The following is a 20,947-nucleotide window of genomic DNA, read 5'->3' on the forward strand; positions in this document are numbered from 1 at the left end:
GGACTTGAACTGAGATGTCATCACAACTTCCTAACCAGAGGCAAATGCTTCAAGATACATGGTCTCACTCTTAAGATTAAAACATGCCTCCAGTTCCCAGGGCATGGCTCTAAGGCTAGTCAACCCACCCTATCTATTCCAGTTTCCTGCTCTGGGTCATGGCTCTAAAAAACAAGGCTCCAATGGGAGAGAAAAACAAAGGGAAAAAGAAAAAAGAGCAAGCGACGGAGTGCCAAGAAGAAAATAAACACTCCATGCCACTGGAGAGACAGAAGGAAAGAAAAAGGAAGTAATTGAATAACTGAAGTCAGTAGGGTTGGTCCCTGGAGACATATAATTGCATCTAGAGCAGAAATTCTTAATTTCTGGTCAGAGACCTTTCTGAGGATCTGAAGAACGCTGTAGACCTCTCCCTGGATAAAGGTGCACCTGTTCACCCACACACAGTTTTACCAACAATATCTGAGAACTCACGCATCACATCCATGCACTCCGAGCTAAAGATGTCAAATACTAGAGGCTCCTACATGAGGGGCCAGCTTCTATTCTGAGCTCCGATCACGAACAAGGTCTTCAGCAGTAAGCCCAGGGTGCCAGCCCTGAAAAGGAGGCGACAGGAAGCCGCTCACAGGCTCGTTCTACGACCTGGACGTGGAATGTAAACTAATTGGGAGGAAGAAGACTGGGCATCTGAAATGAAAGGTATGGGCTTTCCTTCTTCACTGGCTACATTTTGAAAACAAAGGCCTTTGTCTTACTTGAAACAAAGAATCATTGAACAGGAAAGCATTTGGCCTGGAGTCCATATGTCTGAGTTCTCCTGTGGCAGTACCACTAACTAGAGGGCTTGACCTAGAACGTATTACTCGATTTTGTCATCTGCAAACTAGAAGTTTAAGTGGATTTGACTTCACTCAATAGATATAACCTTAAAACATTGAGATCAATAAAATTTTATAGAAATCTAAATGTATTTCAAATATATAATAAGAGTGTCATAAAGAAGTGCTTTCGAAAGTCATTTTGTAAAGGAAATGATCCCTGTGACTGATTTTTAGCATAAATCTGAGTGCTAATCCTCATATAATGTGCTCCATAGCTCACAAAGTAACACTACATATAACACTAGACAGTTTACCCGAAAACTCTTGCAGAGAAAATACCAAAGAGAACTCCTGACAATCTGTGTCATTCAGACGTGAAGAAATGCCCCCAAATTAGGAAGATGTCTGAACACTCAAGTAAATAGTTACGACAAAGCCTGCACACTTTATAAAATACATGTGCCATATCTGCTGTTTCGGCATGATTTCTAGAAAATGAAATTTTCCGAGAGAATAACCTTAGCTAGGTCTGATTTCCCTGGCAATTTCCCTTCTCTTCTAACTCTCCGTGGCTAACTTTTCCATTTGAGATTGGAAGGATCTAGAGAAAAGGAAGAAGAATTAACTAGAAAACACCACAGTCTCTAAGGCCAGTTACAATAGGAGCAGATATCCCATAAACTTAAACAGCTTCTAAGCATTTCACTGTGTAACAAGCTAATCAAAATGATGGTGTTCAGTCATCAAGAAAGGTGGTACTCTACTAACTCTCTTTATTAAAGCAGGAAACATCTAATACATTTTGGAAATATTCCCCCCAGGGGTAGGGGAGCGGGGGGATGGCTAATTTTTTAAAACAAAGTTTTAGCTCTTAAAGGTAATAATTTTGTGAACATTTTTATTTGCCCGCAATTCATTGTTTTTTGAGAATGAAACATAAATGGAGATGTGGCCACACAGCTACGTACAGATGCTTATCAGAAAAAAAGTGGCAACCTTTTGATGATAACAAATCACCATAAAATTTGTTTCAAGTGGCTGAATTACCCAGTATGATGCAGAGGGGGAATCAGCAGAGGGATTTGATCTGCTGATTTAGAGTGTGTTAGCAAAGAATTTGGATAATTCAGCTCTTACGGGGCAGCTTTTTGACCCTTGGATCAGCTCTCCATCTCTCTTTGCCTGAATCAGCTCAGTGGTATAACGTGTAGGTGTTTTCCACCAATGGGACGTGGGGGAAATAATGTCACAGAAAAGAAATATCAGAGAGTCTCTGTCCCAATTGTTCTTACCTGTTTCTTCCAGAATCTCTGAATCCTTTAGCAAAAGGATTCCGGTCGATTTTTAATCTGGTGATCTGGAAAGAAACAAAAAAGCATGAATTGTATTTATATGAATGGACTTCCTTTTTGGTGGTTCCTAGAAATCACTCTGTTAGCAGCTGTTGTTTTTATTTGGTTTCCTTTTAGTTGGGGATTTAAACTGAAGTTGATACAGGACTTGGTCCAGGCACACAGATGTCTGACCCACTTGACCCACTTCTCCCTAAAAACCAAGCTTTTCCCAGTATGACTCTGTCAACTCTTTTTCTGCTCACCTTTCTTGCCCCAAAATGGTGCTCAGTCACGTTAGACAAACAAAGGCATGGAAATGGAAAACTGGGTCCATATGAAAAGTACTTGTTGAATGAATGAGTAAATGAATGAGCAAGGGAGTGACTAACAAACCAATGGACTAACAGCCAATCCAATCAGGTACAATCAAACCACCAGATAACCTGCCTCCACCTGAAAGAGCCAAATAATTGACTGTATTGCCCGTGTCACCTAAGTTGTGCCTTTCCTGCCATGAAGGATTGTTCATTCAGTGACCCGAAAAGGTCTCATAAAAGACACAACAAAGTAGCTAGAGTTCTGTCAAGGTTGCACCCAAAAGCAAATCTACAAACGTGTGCCAGGATGGGGCCGGATGCAGCACATCTCAGCCCGTCTCCCAGGCTCATCAGCAAAGCAGAAGAAACAGAGGCAGCTTCACAAGGCTGAGCAAACCCAGTGCACAGAGCTACGCATTCTCGGAAGCCGTCTGGTTCAGCCGCCACTCAGTGCCTGAGTCCCTCTCCGTCCCCGTCGCCTCCTAGCCGCCTTCCCTGAGTCTCTGCGGTGGTTGGATACATTATCCTCTTGACTCTCTCTAGACTAGAACAAGCCTGACCAACAAATTCCATGTGCGCTCTGGTGTTTCCACTTTCAGCCCTGGTCATGGGATGCGTTTTGATACCTTCGCATCTGAGCCGGCCGCATGTTAATGACTCACTATATTCAAGCAGTAGAGACTTAGGGGTGAGGGCTAGGGAGCCCAGGAAAGGAGGCAGGCACCCTGGATGGAAAGTTCATTCTAGATGGTCTTGTTCAAGACCATCTTCCCATTTCTAATCATTGAGAACTTATCATAGGACATCTCGAGTTGTTTTCTGTGTTGCAGATTGTTCCAAGTCCTTCTTCCGATAGCGTGGAATTCCCAAAGCCACAGTCTTTAAATGTCTTTAAAACACAACGTGAGATTCTGACAAACAGACTGTGAGTTGAAAATACCAAAGTTATTTCTTTTCCCTAAACAGTCCTTGCCTCCAGAACGACGTACTAATAATGCAGCACTAATAACACAGCGAAAGCAATTTTACATCGATTTTATAGACCAGAGCAGGAGCCTGAAGCTTCGGCTTTCTAAAGTCCACCGTCTGCCATGTGAGGACTGAATTAAATTTAAAGACTGTCGCTGCGTTCTGTTTTTGACTTAAAATCAGCCCTCTCTTCCTCCATAATCCACAGCAATAAACCACACACCATATTTTCTTTTCAAGTTGGGGTTATAATATTTTATTTTCTCTTTCAAGTTGGCTTATCCTGTCTGACTCATTTATGAGAGCGGTTTCTGATTTGTGATTGTGCTGCCATTTAGGGGGGCCTCCACAGACCCCTGTAAATATAATAACATTCTAGTTCATGGACCTGGGAGAAATGGTTGAAAACCTGTTTCTCACAGTTCACTGGATCTCGGGCCAAAGGGCCTGTATGCAGCTTTAATAGGCAAATGCCACCGTTAGGAAAAACAACACCTCTGTACTTGTTTCAAAGCTTTTAATGTGCGATTTAGAGAACTTTATGAAGACTGTGGTCGCACTCCTCATTACTGATTTACTATCGAGTGCCTTTTGTGTGCAAAGTCATGTGACAGGAAACACAGGTGACAGAATGGTGTAGAGTCAGTATATGTCTGTGCATTGTCCTTCCCCCAACCTAAGGAGCTTATAATTAGAAGAGAAAAACAGACATACACACTGAAAATTACAATGTCAAACTAAGTGATAAGGTTTGCGGGAAAGGCAGGGTGCCGTGAGAGCTTAAAAGAAGTAGCGACTATTCCAAGTTAAAGGTTTCACCTTCGAGGTAGCACGTGAGCCAGGCCTTGGAGGACGTGTGGGTTTCTCATGAAAAAATGCAAGAAGGGGGAATAAGGGAAGTATTTCATAAGAAAAGTCCTACGTAAGCCAGAGCATCAAAGTGGGAAAGAATGAAGCATATTCAAGAAACCTGGAGGACTCCAGTTTGACCAGAGCACGGGGTAGGGGAAGAGCGGCGGTGAGAGAGAAAGCTGGAGGGCCTGGCCTGAGGCCACTTCACGGAAGACCTTTATTACCCAGCTTAGGCATTTAGATACCCTGAAAACAGAAGAGAACACTTTTAGCTTTATAAACCAAATTACCCCATTTAATGCTTGTGCTGACAACTTTGGCTGTATCTACAAACACCAAACAGGACAATATTTTGGAGAAGAAAGCCAATGTATTCTCAACCTCAAGAAGCCTTAGTTTCTAAGAGTCCTATGGTATCAAGAGCCTGCCTAGTAAACTGAGATCTCATGAGTGTCTTCCACCTTGTGGAAAAGGATGCAAAGGTCAGCTGGGCCATAAAGCTTGCTGTCCGGTGGAAGATAGGAACCTGATATAAGGTGAATTCTCAACAGGTAGAAAAAGAAGTTCAAAATCCTCTCCTTCCATCCCAGTAGAGTATGAGAAAGACGAGACAGACAGGTGAAGCAAGCAGTTGGACTTACATTGCCTTATTCCCCAAAGCAAACCACAATCCAGGGGTGGGGTCGGGGAGACACAGAGGAACCTGGCAGGGTAACCTCCATACACATACGGGGATTGCTGCATCAAAGTAAGAATGCCCCCTGGTCTGAGGAAGCACCAAGAGGGCTGAGTTAGGATCTCCAGGCTTCCCATGGCCTTTCTGTGGTGGGTCAGGGACTGAGAGGTCTTCACATGCCATGATGGGGAAGGCAGGGTGATCCTAACACAGAGATGCTGGAGTCTCGGCGGGACCCAAACAGAGGGCCTGGATGAGACCTGAGGTGAGGCTGAGCCCACCAGGGAGGCGCAGGAGGTCCTGACCGAGGCAAGAACACAAAGCACAAGTCCAGCAGTCTCCTCTCAGTGCAGCGTATCAACCAAGGGACCCAAGGACCAGACCACACACACACACACACACACACACACACACACACACAGAGCAGAAGCCAGGGAGGCCCAGAGAACAGCACAGGAACCCAGGTGAGGACTCATAAACCCCTGCACATAAACCATACCTCTAGAGGCCATCTGGAATAGTGGGAGAGGGGAAGGAAATATGGGGGCAAAAACCAAAAACTAAACATTGACCCACAATAAATCAAGTTACGTGAAGGGATAATAACCCAAAATAGAATTGGAAAGTTTACATTTCCCCCCTACCCTGCCCCAATGCAGAGGTCACAGCTTTTTGGGAAAATCAACTACAGAAAATTATTTATATATATATATATATATATCCACACTTTAGTAGTTAATTTTCACCCCTATTCCGATCATGTTTATCAACTAGATCCTAATATGGCTGGCTGTCTCTACCTCCCCACCTTAGAGCAGGCCCAGCATCCATTGACTCAACTGCTCTAAATAACCCGCAAACTGACTCCCTTCTCCCGCTCTTATCCCTGGCCAATCTCTTCTCTACCCAGCAACCAAAGTGATTCTTGTTAACACATAATTAGATCATGTCATTCTCTGCAGTGGCTACCACTATACTCAAAATTCAATCCAAACTCCCTGCCTGACCTTGCAGGGCCAGCATGCCCGGGCTGCCGCCTACCTCGCCGTCCCCACCCACACACCTGTTCCTGGTTCACAGGCTCCAAACTGAGCTGCTCTCTGTGCTGGAATGTGCCCAGCTCCCTGCCCAGGCTGTTCACACTCGCTCTACCTCCAGACAAAAATACCCTTTTGCACGCTCTTCACATAGCTGACTCCTCGTCCTAAGTCTCAGTCTAATTGTTATCTCCTGAGAGAGGTCTTCCTTGACCATCCGTCCAAAATGGCAGCACTTCTGCTACTCTCTTGAACTGCACCCTCTTTAATTCCGTCTGGACTATAGGTAGGAACCATGTCTCTTTTATACACCATTTTATTAAGCAGAACCTAATAGGACATGCTATTCATGCTCAATAAATATCTGGTCAATGAGTGACTGAGTGAGTGACTGAGTGACTGAGTGAGTGAGTGAGTGAGTGAGTGAGTGAGTGAGTGATGATGTGGAAAACAGGGGTCACCAGTCCCGAAGCCATAACAAGCCTTAGAGAATATAGACCAAACAATCCCTTCAAACCTATGTGCTTTCACTGCAGGCATTACAGACGAAAGTCTTAAATGTCCTTCCAGTCAGAGCAAGGTCTATTAGTAACTTCCTGTGCAGCCCAAGCTATTCGACAGCAGTCATGTTCAAACTGGGTCCAGTGACGATGGGGAGACATGGAAAATACAGAGGTTAGGGAAGCATTTTTTTTCCACTGATTTTATTTCCATAACCTTAGACTGATTTGTGTAGTCTGAGTTATTGAAGACGGTGGCATGAGGGGGTGGCTGCTGGCCTGCCACCATTCATTTTAATCATTTTCACTGACTTTCTTGCCTAGGAACATAGAGACAGTACATAAATGAGGTATACCTCACAACACACAGCGCAGACATAAATAGCACAACCTACAAGGAAAATGAAATCCTGAGTATGATTTTACAGGAGTGAGGCTGAAAGGGGCTGCCTTTATTAACACTTTCTTCGTCACTCTTAGGTTATTTTGCCAAATTGCTTAAAGGGTGTTCCAATGGGATTTGTTTAAAAAAAAAAAAACCTTAGCCTGTATGCAAAAAAAATTCTGCACTGATTTGATTGGAAAGTTAGAGCAAAACTAGCTCAATACTTTAGGATATAATGAGTAGCTCAGAAATCCTATTGAATTTGCTTACACAGACCTGGCTGTGGTTGCAGACTTCCTATCTGGTTCATGTAGCCAATTCTCATCAAGAAATAAGACTGTGTTACCTGAGGAGAACAGGGCTGTGTCTTTTTGAAATCTACTTTCCTGTTTGGAAAAAAAAAAAAAAAACAACTCAAGGTTCAGCAAGCTTTTTCCCTTAGGAAGACAAAGACTCTGCAATGGAAATTTCCTGCTAATTCCATGAGGACATGTTGGCGTCAGCCTCTTCCAAGAAAAAGCATAAAGCGTGGAGTCACCTTTATTCCCACCTCTACCACTTTATTCTCCACGATGAGATTCTGGGCATAGTGTACCTTCCTCTCTGCCACAGGCCTGCCAAGTTGGCACTCTGAGAGCAAATAACAGTAATAATAACTTCAGTATGCTAGCAGCCCTGGGAGTCCGTGGGTCAGTCGGCAAGGGTGGGAGGGAGGAATGGGAAAGGGGGAAAGAAAAGCATAAAATATTTCATGAAATAGAAACTCTTTCTTCACACTTCACTACTACTTATATCCAAAAGAGCAGAACCAAAGATACATAAACTGGTAGTAGAAGTGTGTTCACTAGTCATTCAGCCATTTTCCGAGGATATATGCAGAGCTATCCACTATGGGACAGACACAAATCTCTGAGAAATACAGAGATGGAAACCCAGACAAGAAAAAGCTAAAGGAATCCATCACCACCACCAGTATTACAAGAAATGTTAAAGAGACTTCTTCAGAAGAAAACAAAAGATCAAAAATACGAATAATAAAATGTAATAACTACATGCCTATCAATGATTACTTTCAATGTAAATGGATTAAATGATCCAATCAAAAGACATAGTGGCTGTATAGAAAAGAAAACAAGACCCATACATGTGCTGCCTGCAAGAGACACTCTTCAGATTGAAAGACACACACAAACTGAAAGTAAAGAGATGGGAAAAGATATTCATGCAAATGGAAACAAACGAAAAGAAAAAAAAGAAAAAAATGGAGGTAGCAATACTTACACCAGACAAAATCGATTTTAAAACAAAGGCTGTAACGAGAGACAAAGAAGGACCCAGCAATTCCCAAATCAACAAACCAACAAAATGGAAACAAACTCATAGATACAGAGAACATTTTTGATGGTTGCTAGGTGGGAGGGGCATTGGCGAGATGGGTGAGAAAGGGGAAGGGATTGAGATGTGCAAATAGCCAATTAGGAAAACAGTCACAGGGATGTAAAGTACAGCATGGGGAATATAGTCAATAATATTGTAATAACTATGGTATCAGGTGGGTACTAGACTTCCCGGGGTGATCACGTCATAAGTTATATAAATGTCTAATCATTATGTTGTACACCTGAAATTAATATAATGTAAGTCAACTGTAATTGAAAAACGAAAAATTATTTTTAAAAAACGTGAAGATGGAAGAGTCATCTTAATTAGTGATTTCTGGGCTTCAAAATTTCATAGATCAATTCTACTTTTTAATTATTTTTTTCAATTATAGTTGGCATTCGATATTATGCTATATTAGTTTCAGGTGTACAGCATAGTGGTTAGGCATTTATATAATTTACAAAGTGATCCCCCCGATAAGTCTCGTACCCACCTGGCACTGTAGGTAGTTATTACAATATTACTAACTGTATTCCCTATATTGTACTTTACATCCCCATGACTATTTTCTAACTACCAATTTGTACTTTTTAATCCCTTTACCTTTTTCATGCAGCCCCCAACCCCCTCCCATCTGGTAATCATCAGTTTATTCTCTGTATCTATGAGTCCATTTCTGGTTTGTTTGTTTGTTTGTTTTGTTCTCTAGATTGCACATATAAGTGAAATCATATAGTATTTGTCTTTCTCAGTCTGACTTATTTCACTTAGCATAGTACCATCTAGGTCCATCCATGTTGTTGCAAATAGTAAGATTTCATTCTTTTTTATGGCTGAGTAATATTCCATTGTGTGTGTGTGTGTGTGTGTGTGTGTGTGTGTGTGTGTGAAGAATAGGTGAATATATATTCTTTATATATATATATGTATTTATGTATAAAGAATATATATATAAAGAAGGGGTGATAGATAGATGGATAGAAAGATAGATCACCTCTTCGTTAGCCAGTCATCTGTTGATGGGCACTTGAGTTGCATCCATATCTTGGTCACTGTAAATAATGCTGCAGTGAACATAGGGGTGCACATACCTTTTTGAATTAGTGTTTTGAATTTATTCAGATATATACCCGGAAATGGAATTGATGGGTCATAAGGTAGTTCTATTTTTAATTTTTGGGGGAACCTCCATACTGTTTTCCACAGTGGCTGCACCAATTTCTAATCCCACCAACAGTGCACGGGGTTTCCCTTTTCTCCACATCCTCGTCAGAGGCCAATTCTAATTCCCTCCCTTCCAGCATTTGAGCAATCAATGTTGATATTCCAATTATTTTGATTCTACCAAGTAAAGAGAGTTAACATCGACTATCTCCTGTCATCATTATTCCATAAAATAAATGATATTTTAATATCAAAAAAATTTAAAAAAACAAAATAAAATAATGTACAGTCTACTAAAATGAATGTTTACATTTATTTAAAAATCCCTATACTGTTTTTATTTTTCTCATCTCTCAGTGGACCCAAAAAAACTTCTCCATAGACTGGTGACTGAGAAGCACTGATTCAGACCAAACCATCCATTTCAAATAAGAATAGTGAGGTGGAGTGATTTGTGAAAGGCAGGACAGTCCATTAGCTGCAGAGCGAGGTCTAGAACTCACTTTTAACTCCCTACCTGGTGTTTTCTACCATATCACACTTTTTTTGTAGAAAGTGCAACCTTTGCAACCTTTGTTCTCAGAAAGCTCAAAATATTGAGAGGAAGATAGGACACACACACACACAGAGGTTAGAAAGTGATAAAGGTCATGAGAGAGAGATAATCAGTCACTAACAGTTCCACGAGGGAGAGCTCATTTGCAGCTGACAAAAATGTAAGGAAGGTTATAGGTGATAGTATTTGCACCAAACTTGAAAAATAGAAGGAATCTAGACAGGTAAAGATGAAGGGGGAGGACATTCCTGGAAAGACAACAGCATGTGCAAAAGCAAGGCAGCTACAGAGTGCAAACAACAATAAAATTCTAACTCGACTGCTGAACTCTTGTGGATGCAAAATGAGAATTAACGGAAAATATGCCTAGAAATGTCGTTGGTAATTACCCACAGAGGATCGTAATTGAAACACTTGGGATCCTGGGCTTTACTCCCTAGGCACTGAGGAGTCACAGACCATTTTTGACAGAGAAAGAATGCAGTCAGAGCTGTGCTTCAGGAAGATTTCCTCCGACAATGACTATACGTGATGGCTGGTGAGACCTTAGTTTGAAGTCCGGGAGCCTCTGCTCAAAGCTACCACAGCAGCCCAAGGTGGGGGGAGGGCAGGTCCAGAGCAAGGGCAGAAGCAATGAGATTAGAAAGAAGAAAATATTCCATCAGTAGAAGCAACAGAGTTTAGTGGCAGACTGGATGGGAGAGCGTCAGGTGTCCAGCGTGGGTGACAAGATGGAGGTCAACAGGAAGCGTAGGCTTTGACAATGGAGTGGACTGAAAGGAGTCACAAATGACCAGTATAGTTGGAGTATTTCGTTTACCAGCAACAAAACACCATGTCCCCACCTCTCAAGTGGAGACCTGTCCAACTGGATCGGTCTAGAATATTGTGGGGGTTAAAAAAAAAATGTTTACAGACATGAACACTCTAATAATTTTCAATACTTGAAAATCATGTGTCATGTAACCATAAATGGCTCCCAACCATCATTAAAAAGCATGCATAAATTATATAAATGTCCAACCACTATGCTATATTCCTGAAACTAATATAAAAATATCGTGAATGTCAACTGTAATTTTTTTTAATGTCATCATGCAGGAAAAAAGGAGGGAGAAATTATAAATTCCGAGCTAACAGAGACCTGAGAAAGCATAGGCCAATGGCTTGGAGTGGTCTTCATTTTCTTGGAGAAGAAAGTGAAGCCCGGAAAGACAAAATGACTTGCTCAGGGTGACACAGACAGCTAGTGGAAAATTCAGGACTGAAAGCCAGGTCTCCAAATGTCCCGCCCTTTGCTGTGTGTGAAGCAGGACACTGCCTTTCCCTGGGAAGACTGGGTAACATTTCAGTTCCATTCCCTCTGTTGTCCTTCCCTCATTGTGTTCCTCCAAACAGTTCCCGAAAACATGGAGAACCTATCACTGACTTTTTCCCTCTTGGCTCTCATAGGCCTCCAAACCATTCCCTTCAACAGAAATATAGGAAGTAAACAATGTTGCCATGAAATCCTAATTGTTCCCATTCTGGAAGGGAAATTAAAAAGACAGTAATAGGTGACTAGCACTCAGAAAAGAGAACCGTTTATGCTACCCAGCACCTTCAAGACAAGTCTGAAAATTATTGTTAGCTCACAGCTCTGAGTTACGGGATGCAGACGGCAAGATTCCCGGGGGAAAGACCTGGGGTTAGTTTGCTTTATTACAAGTCGCTGTATTATATTAAATCACAGCTACGCAGCCAAAGGGAATGTTAAAACAATCATGCTTATTGGTTTATCCAGAGATGGGAAGCTTGTTAAACAGGCAAAAGCCGTTATCTTGACTTCAAAATGGGCAGAATTGAGCATGACTCATCTATTCTGAATGTCAGCACATCATGAATTCACCAACGTGACATGAGAACAGAGAGATCAAAGTAGTTACCTGTTGATGAATATCTTCGAGAGACAAGGCAGCTCCTTCAATTCCCAACAATCCACTTTCTCCTTAATGAGCACTTTATTCTTTAAAATGGCCTCTACTCCCCACCGTCCTCCATGCCTTCACAGACCCAATCATTTAGCAACGTCAGCTGACTACTGTTAATTGGACGCCAGGTTTGTGTCAGTGACTTTATATATGTGTTCCCTCCTCTAGTCCTCATAGCTCTGTGAGGCTGGGACATTTTCAGACCAGGAAACACAAGTTGAAGGGCGTTAAGACAGTTGCTCCAGGTCACACAGTTCACCAGTAGAAAGGTCAGAAATCAAACCAGGTATGTCTGTGCCCAACGCCATGATCTTCATCATGGTTTCCCACCGCTACCACTGCTCCCACCCCAGTCCAGATATAGACAAAATATTTATACAAGGAGAATGTACTCAGATGCCTAGGAGAGAAGGTTGGCGAAGAGAAAGGGATTTTAGGTACCCGCGTGTGGTCTTCTTTCATTGTCACAGTGAGTTGTAGCTTTCTAATTGCAGCTTGAGCTGTCGTAGTGACCCTACTGGCTTCTAGAACTGAATGAATTCATCTGTGTTCTGGTTTGTTCTATAGACTAAATTCTAAAATCGTAGTACTTCTTCCCACATCTCTGCCTTCATGAGAAACTAATGATTAAAATGGTGGTTGGGCAGCCTTGGGGACAAAGTCCAATCAGTTATTCAAAAACTTTGGCTTGTTCTCCCTTCTTCTGAACCCCAGTTAATCCCAGTGTTCTGCTTGCTTCAAAATCCATGTAGCTTGTATCAGAGCTTGAGTATTGAAGTTTTCTGTAAAGACCCTCTATGGCCTCTGCAATTTTACTGTGAAGGAGTGTGAGAGGATTTAGTAGTTTTTAAATGGTGCCCAAAACAAACTAAACCTCTTCCTCTAGTTTAGATCAAATGTGGCATCAACAAGGAAACTCCGACGTTGGGAATGCTTTATAGCTACCAAGAAAACCCAAGAACCATCTAGTACTTAATATTTACCGGACTAATGGGTTGTTGTATATCGAATTCCTCTGAAGATAAAGAACATCTGAGGAATCTTATCCAGGTGCACTATGAAAGAAATGCTCTTTCTGTGTGAACCAAAGGTTATCCAACTCACCTTCACCTGCCTGGCACACCATAAGCCCTTGATAAATATTTAGTAAATAAATGCTTCTCCTCTATCGCCTTCTTTATCAGAGCACTAAGCATAGTATCGAATACCAAAGGTATTGAATATTATAAGTTCATTTTGCTCCAAGCAGGCCCAAAATGAAAGTGAGGAGTCTATCAAGCAACATGAGCAAAAACTCTTTGTTTCAGGAAAGGATTCCCCTGCAGGATCTTGTGAATTAGAAACACATTCTAAATTACAAAAGTGAGATTCACACACAGCTTTCAGGGAATTGCATAAAGTGAGATCATTTGTAAATCCACTTAGTCACCCTCCTCTAAAAAGAAGTTTGTGTAGAATACCCAGAATAATTCCAGGCCTGGTCTCTCTCCCTCCCTCCTCCACCCACACACCTCTATTCGTCTGGCTAATTCATATGTGTGTCTTCACATCAGAAGAAGCATTAGCTCTTCCGGGAAAACTTACCTCATTCCTTAAACCAAAAAAGCACCCTGTCTCCATCTGTTGTTAAATTATTCCACTGTCTTATTGTTATGTATTTACGTGCCTTTCACGCAACTAAAACTCTCCTTTGCCTAGTGAGAAGTAAGTCTTCATCTGCTCAGTTTCTCTACTAAGTGTGGGACATTGTACATTCTCAATAAATATTTTTGGAATGAATGAACATATTACGGACATAAAAACATACAGATCTTAGGGTGTGGCTGGTGACCCCATGGAGGTAAATTTAGTCTGGAAGTGAAAATGAAGCTGTAAGTGAGTCTTAAATAGAGTTTGAGAGGCCCGGTGACTTAAATGCAGCCAGGTGGAGGGATCCGTGGAAAATTGCAGGGAAGAGGGAAGGAAGGAATCAAACCTCAGTACTTGCAAAGGAATTGCAAATGATGAGGGCCATTTGCCAGGATGTAGTAGAGATGGTGAACGTGGGTACACATACAGAGAGACACGAAAATGACTTGGGAGGTTTGGTCCGCTTGAGCAGAAGTCTTGTCTCTGATCTAAATCTAGACCACTCCAGCTGCCACTAGGCGTTACCCCCTTGTCATCACCAGTGCCCTGTGTGCACCACCAGCTTGCTGTCTCTCATTCCAACCCTTCAGTGCCAAGCAGAAGACTAAACGTTGCTTACCCAGAAGCATGAATAAGCTCCTTCAAAAGCAGATAGAGCAGGAGACTCTCCAGGGCAGCCTCTTACCTGCTGGTTTTGATAGGCCGTGACTGTGGTAAACACGGTCTCGGGAAAGTTGAATGTTTTCACTCCGTCCCCCACAGGCACAGATTTGGTGGGCGAAAGGTCGCTGCTGAAATCCTTGCGAATCACGTGAACGCGAGGCTGGTATTTGTGCATAGAGTGCAGAATGATCTGAAATGAGAAAGGGAGACGCCGTGCCACGGTTGGTTGGCTCTAAAAGGGCCCTGCCTCTTCTCAAGCTCTCATGCAAGTAAGAGTCACAGGCTAGAAGCCTTACAGGAAGAGTGCAGACTGGGCACGGGATGTACAGGAAACCAGAAATCAGTGAGGGGAGAGCATTGCATGGAACCACACAGCAGAGTGTCCTAGCCGTGGGCAGTGGCTGTACTACGTTTGCTTTAACGGTGTAAATACTGAACAACTGCTCTATACCAGTGGGCACCACTCCACTAAAAGGTCTCAGAACCTCCGTCATGTATCAGTGGTTCCCTCCTGCATCACATTTTCAGCGTGGGCTCATGCCGTCTTTAAATTCTACAAGCTATTATTTGTCCTTTGTTATTGAATTTATGGACATTCCCTTATGTCATGTGAGAGTACATGGTATGTGTGTGTTCTCCCTTCCGCAAAAACTTGTCATTTTCTTCAAGATAGGAGCCATGGTTTTCTCTCCTTCCCATAACATCTTCCCATAGCACCCAGTATGGATCCTGGCATTCAGTGAAAATTCAGTGTATCTTTTGCTGCCGAAGACAGATTCATAGCCTCGGGTGCTCCAGTTATACTTGGAAAGACTTAGGGCCTATTCGTCTCTTATAAATTCATAAATTTCTTGACAAATCAGTCAGAACTGTCACCTTAGTTGTTTCCCTGCGTTTGTGGCCCTGTGAGGTATTCTACCGAATGTTGTGATTTCTTCCACCATTTTTTAATTCATCCTGTATTTCTGTCTCTGAGTTCTCCCCTAACTAGACTGGGAGTCTCAGACCACAAGAACTCTGTCTGATAAGCACAACCGGACACACAGCAGACACTTGCCAAATGTTAGCTTTGTAATACATGAAATTTCACAGGAAGAAGAAAAAACAACTTTTACGCTTACTTTCTTAAGATGGCTTAAAGTGGCATGGAGATTCTTATTTCACCTGTTTGGAAAAGCCTGGGGCTAGCCCGCTCTAGAGCAAAGAGGGGAAGAGGGAGGAAGAGGGAGAGGGGGGTCCTTTCCACTCACGTGTCCTTGGTCGTCGAGTTCATTGTTAGTCAGCTTGAGTTTGTCGAAACTGACCACCTGTCTCATCCAGGTGTCTCCAGAAGCTAGAGAATCGGGGTGTATATAAACTCTTGGGGGTACGGGGGAGTCGGCATTGCCGGCCACCATCCACTTGGAGCTATGATACACGTATCTGAGATAGAGAGGGAGAGAGGAGAATTCAGACACAGATGCAGAGAGGGGATAGAGACCCAGGAAACAACCAGACACAGGAGAGAGGGGAGACAAAGAGGTGACAAGAATGGAGAAGCAGTAGAGATTCAACAGAGAATACAAAGGATGAAAAGGGAAGGGTAAAGATCACCAGGAGAAACGAGATAGAGATGGAAATGGAGCGAGAGATGGGGGGGGGGGGGAGCAGAGACGTGTTGTGTTTAATGATCAAAGCTGCAGCTCTCACAAGGAAAACATTCCCACAGCCCCTTTTCTTCCTCCTCCCTCGCCTTGCCTGCACCCTTGTGTGCACACAGGCGTCCTGAACCCACGTGGCTAGCTACGGCAAAGGTATTTTACTGCAACCTTTCACCTTCCAAATGCAAACCATATAATCCGTCGGCCACTTGTTCGGGATTTGGTTCCTTATTGAAAACATCTTCCATATTGTCCTATAAAACACAGCCATGTGCAGAGACCCTCCAAGCCTCTCACCGGTTAACCATTTCCTTGCCAAGCATCTGAATTCTGCGGGATTGCTATGAAAAATGGAGGAGGGCCTTTGCCTTAGTGCAGCCATGGCCAGAAACACCACCCCGCTTCCCCAGTTAGAGTTGTCATCAGCTGCCAATTATTTCCCCACAAAACCTCTGGCAATGAGACGTTGTCGGTCACAAGGGAGGTCAGTTTTTCAGACTCTGCCCATTGCCCTGTGGTTCTGAAGAGTGTTCTCCATGGACCTGATATTCCCCGCTTCTCAGTTCTAAAGGCCACGTGGAACCTGGACCCTGGCAAACACAGGCACTCAGTCACATCGCAACTCCCAAGATCCTCTAACACAAGAGTGGAAGTGTCTCCCCTCTGAAGTCCTGCAATCCAGACCACTTCCCTCCTGGCCATCCGCTCACCCATCATGCTAGTCCAGGTTCTCCCCATTCATCTCTCGCCTCCGAATTCATGGGTTTGGGGCCAAGTTCTCAGATATTTCCAAATGAGCCATGATTCACTGATTGGATTGCGATCTCCAGAGATCAATTAAGCCACAACTTGTTTCAGACAAGAACTACATGTAAGCCACCAAGAGACAGAGACTGTGTTGGCTTTTCGTGACTTTGAAGGAAAATTAATTTAACAAACGCACTCACAGCTCATATTAATGACCAGGAATTCTCACTAACTAGATGTTCTTCTTGGGGTCTCAACCAATTCTCCTGTTCTTCCCCTCCATGACCCACAGGGTAATCCATCAAATCTGTGATCGAATGTATGACACTGGTCCATTTCTCCTTCCCCTTTCAGAAATAAATCATCTCAACTCACTTAGTCCTTCAGAAACCAAATCATTCAATATGTTAATCACTTTCAAGGTTAACTGAATTAGTTTTAGACTCGAGATCCATTTGGTTTTTGCTCCCCTGGCAGACACTATACAGTCCCACTCTCTCCAGAGATACAAGGGGGATTCCAGACCAGCCCACTGTTGAGTCCTGATATTCTACCTCTAGTGACTTCCTCCCGCCTGGTGCTCTGCCACAGGCCATTTGCATATCCTCCATCCTTGTTTTCCGTACAGTGCATTATACAGTGCACTGTTAAAGTGCCTCATCTAATGAGTTTAAAGAACCGTTCTGGAATGTGAGTGACACCCACACTTCTACATCTCAGCATCGTTCCTTACCTGTATCTTTTATTGTCCACAGGTACAATGTCCATTGCTATGTAGTACTGCTGGTGTGGATCCAGACCGGTGATTTTCACTCTCATGGCAGGAAACATCCTCCTAGGAAGGGGAATAAAGTAGGAAGCTCAGCAATCAGAGGGGAAGAAGTAAAAGCTCAGAGCATCTATTCTCATTGGGAACTCGAAGCGTACCAAAGCCAGTGTGTTCCAGTTCTCAAAGTTGGCCGATTTTCTTCCCTTTGGAAATTGCCACTATAAAATATGCTGAGGACTTAATATTGTAGAAATAGCGCCTCTTCTTAAATTGACCTATTTGATGATTTATACACCCAAAGGGCTCATACCGTACCCTGCTTTATACTATTAGTTAACTTTTAATGTGATTAGATAGATGGATGGATTGTTAATAGATAGATACACAGATATGTGTGTGTATTTACACGTTTCCTATTAGACTATAACTTTTTTAATATACACTTGTACGTAACATAGTTGATTAATTTATATACTTATTCCCCCAGTTGATTGTTAATGATTGTAAAATATTTATGATTGATTGAGTCTATTTGAAAATGACCACTCTAAAAAAATAATCTTTCAAGAAAAGAAAAAAAAAAAAAAGGAAGGTGCTACTAGTTCCCAAACAAAGGGCCACAAATGGTTTGTGTTTTTTTTTAATGCATAAAACTGTAGAAAATTTTCTGCAAGTTCTCAGGCTGTCAACATGTGTGTCAGAGGACGGACCCTGTGGAATAGGGAGCAAATACCAAATGAATTCTAGTGGCCTCTGGGCAGTACCTTGTTTCTACCACAATGGCTTGTTAAACTTGCCAAAGCAAGCGAGGTCAGGATATGGCACTTTACAACTACTCTCATAATTGAAGAGGGAACAGCCCAAAAGCGGTATTGTGTTTCAGGGCGTCCAGAATAAAACTCACCATTCCCCTTTAACCATAAGAAAGAAGAGAAACACCACGCTCTTTTTGCATGTCCTTCGCTTAGGAGCCAGACGTTACAAGTGCTCAGTTCAAACTTTCGGATTGCCCTGAACACACTCTAAGGCCCTTGTACCCAAAATGCCACATTCAGCTTCACCATCTGGGGCCATTTAGTGGAGCTGGGCAGAGCATGGCGCTAATGAGGTCAAGGTCACAGGCTGGATCCACACACGGCCTAATTGGCTTTGCTCCATTTCACAGCCACAGACCAGGCCCTGACCCCAGACAGCCATCTTGCAAATGTGCGCTGGTGGTTTGCATGAGGGGCTTTCTGTGCTAGTCACACATTCCACTGCTCACCAGAAGCAACTCAAAAAGCAAATGTCCTCTGGTAGTCAGTCAGTGACATCACAATCATAATTGGGGTAAAGCACAAGAGGGACTATAGACCTTGGAATAGGCATGATGGCTAATTCTTAAGTATTTGCTAAGAATAATATAGAACTGTTCCTTCTTTCCCAGCTTATAACTTTTCAGGAGCTTTTATTGGCACATCAGGTTAGATTTTATCCCTCTACCCTCCCAAGTTTAATTAGAAAGCCTCGTATTTGAGTCTTTTGATGGGCTCATGAAAATCGATGGTGGGCTGTTCATGACTAAATCTCACATACGTGATAGGTGAGGCACTTTGATCCACGCTAACGATCTCCAAAAAATGGGGACCCTTGGTCTGTACATTTAAATACAGGTCAGTGATTGCCCCTCTTACTAACAATGACTTATGATTGCCCTGTATATATAATAAATGGTTGGAAAGCATCTTACCAGGAATGGAGAGAAAGTCCTCTCACTTGCTATCTGACATAAGAAAATGGGGTTCCTCTCAGCCATTTATAGAGGCTGTTTTACACTGAAAGAGATGAATTTCTTTACTTGATGACTTCAATAAAAGGGGTTAGGTGTTTTAAAATTCAATACCTGTTTTTTCTGGAATACTTATATGACTTTGAGTGGACTTGCTACCTGTCTTTCCCCAATACCCAAGTTCTAAAATGAATGAGCTCTGTGTGCCTTTAGATAAGTCATTTAACACCTATTACACAAAGGAAACAGACGAGATCATCTCTAAGGTGCCCTCTTGCTTTAAAATTCTATGACTTTATTGAAATTCTCTTCTTAAAAATTTACCAAAAATTTTCAGCACAGAATATCAAGTGAAGTCAGAAGACCCTAGAGAAAAATTAATCTTTCATATTCACAAAATGAGGTGTGTTTGGTTTTAATTTTATAGCTAAATTCAGGCGAATTGTTTTATGTTCCAAACCCATTAATCCCTACAAGCACCTCTGTCCATGGTGCTGATTGTACAGATTATGTCAGGACGTCCAGAGATTGAGGGCCCTGTAGACGTCCTGAATGAACAGGACTACAGTTTGGGGAGTGAGAAGAAGCAGATGGTGACTAAGATCTGCTCAGGAAAAAGAACAGTCAGACGTAACTAGTGTCACTGAATAAAAGGTTATGCCTAAGGAACAAACTGTATGTCTGTGCTGGGGCTATCTGGATATATTCAGGTCTGAAAGCAAATTGGTGAAGGTAGAGATATAGAGAAGAAAACACTGCAGAAGAAATCACGAAACGAGGTCACAACAGAGATGACAATGAGGTGCTCAGGTGACCCAACTTCACTGAAGGGCAGGAATCAAAGGCGTGATATCAAGAACAAAAATGACTGGACTACACCGACCCCATAGTAGGCAGTGAAAACGCAAAATAAAAACTGGAAGATCTTATAGGCAAAAAAAGTAATATGTTCCCTGTATCCAACCAAGCCCCTTGCCAAAAACTCTTTCCTTGAATGACCCTATTTCCTTCCACGCTATCATATCTCAAAATGTAGAACAGGACAAGACTGAAACCCAAGCCACAAAAGGGAGATGGCATGGAAAGTAGTGCTCCTTCAAAGTTGCTCTTGCCGCCTTTTAATGGTTTTATTCATTACTAAAAGAGAGAAAGAAGAGGGTTCTAGAAGAGAAAGAAAATGCACAAGCTTTCACGTTGATTGTAACCTCATGTTTTTGTGATATCTTATTGTATTGGGAAGTTTCTCTATATGCATTCAAGTGAACTGGACCCACTGAAAATATTCTTTTACTTTAAACGTCCCTGGTCATGAAGACAGCTTATGATCAACGAGGTGGTTCTTTTTGGTCTCCATGACATGAGACTACGTAGCTTGGCTTTGAAAATAGGAAGGCAGTGTAATTGTTTTACTTTCAGTGAACTATCCCTCTGTACTCAAAAATCTTAGCCCCAGTTTATTTTTATTTAAATCATTTCATTTTTAATCCAAGGCGGGGAAGCTACCACCATTTCCTAACAGTGCAGAGTTGTACACAGGTGAGACTTTTGTTTTAGAGCCATACAGATCTGTGCAGGATTCTGGATCTTCCTTTACTGCCTGGGTGGCCTCAGTCAAGTTAATTAACCTCTTTTGGACTTTGCATCCTCATCCATATATGGGATTATCATACATTACTCTATAGACTTCCTGTGAAATTTAAATAATATAGTATATATGGAGTATCCAGCACAAAACAGGTACCTAACTATGGAAAATTGAAAGGT

The 20,947-nt window shown here is 42.3% G+C and overlaps 1 protein-coding gene across 3 annotated transcripts in view; it reads right to left on the reverse strand.

Annotated features, from left to right (window-relative positions):
- The window catches only part of TBX15 (T-box transcription factor 15), a 113,056-nt gene that overhangs the window by 24,263 nt on the left and 67,846 nt on the right, over positions 1 to 20,947 (reverse strand). For all 3 annotated transcript variants that reach the window (XM_088799527.1, XM_088799526.1, XM_088799524.1), the window contains exons 3-6: positions 17,380 to 17,481; positions 15,510 to 15,681; positions 14,282 to 14,449; positions 2,117 to 2,181 (exon numbers count right to left, since the gene is read on the reverse strand). In XM_088799527.1, the coding sequence (XP_088655653.1) occupies positions 2,117 to 2,181; positions 14,282 to 14,449; positions 15,510 to 15,681; positions 17,380 to 17,481 (507 nt within the window). The remainder of the gene's footprint in view (positions 1 to 2,116; positions 2,182 to 14,281; positions 14,450 to 15,509; positions 15,682 to 17,379; positions 17,482 to 20,947) is intronic.

This window comes from Rhinolophus sinicus, chromosome 7 (genome assembly GCF_057876585.1).
Source record: "Rhinolophus sinicus isolate RSI-liver-muscle chromosome 7, RSI-T2T, whole genome shotgun sequence".
Classification (NCBI taxonomy): Eukaryota; Metazoa; Chordata; class Mammalia; order Chiroptera; family Rhinolophidae; genus Rhinolophus; species Rhinolophus sinicus.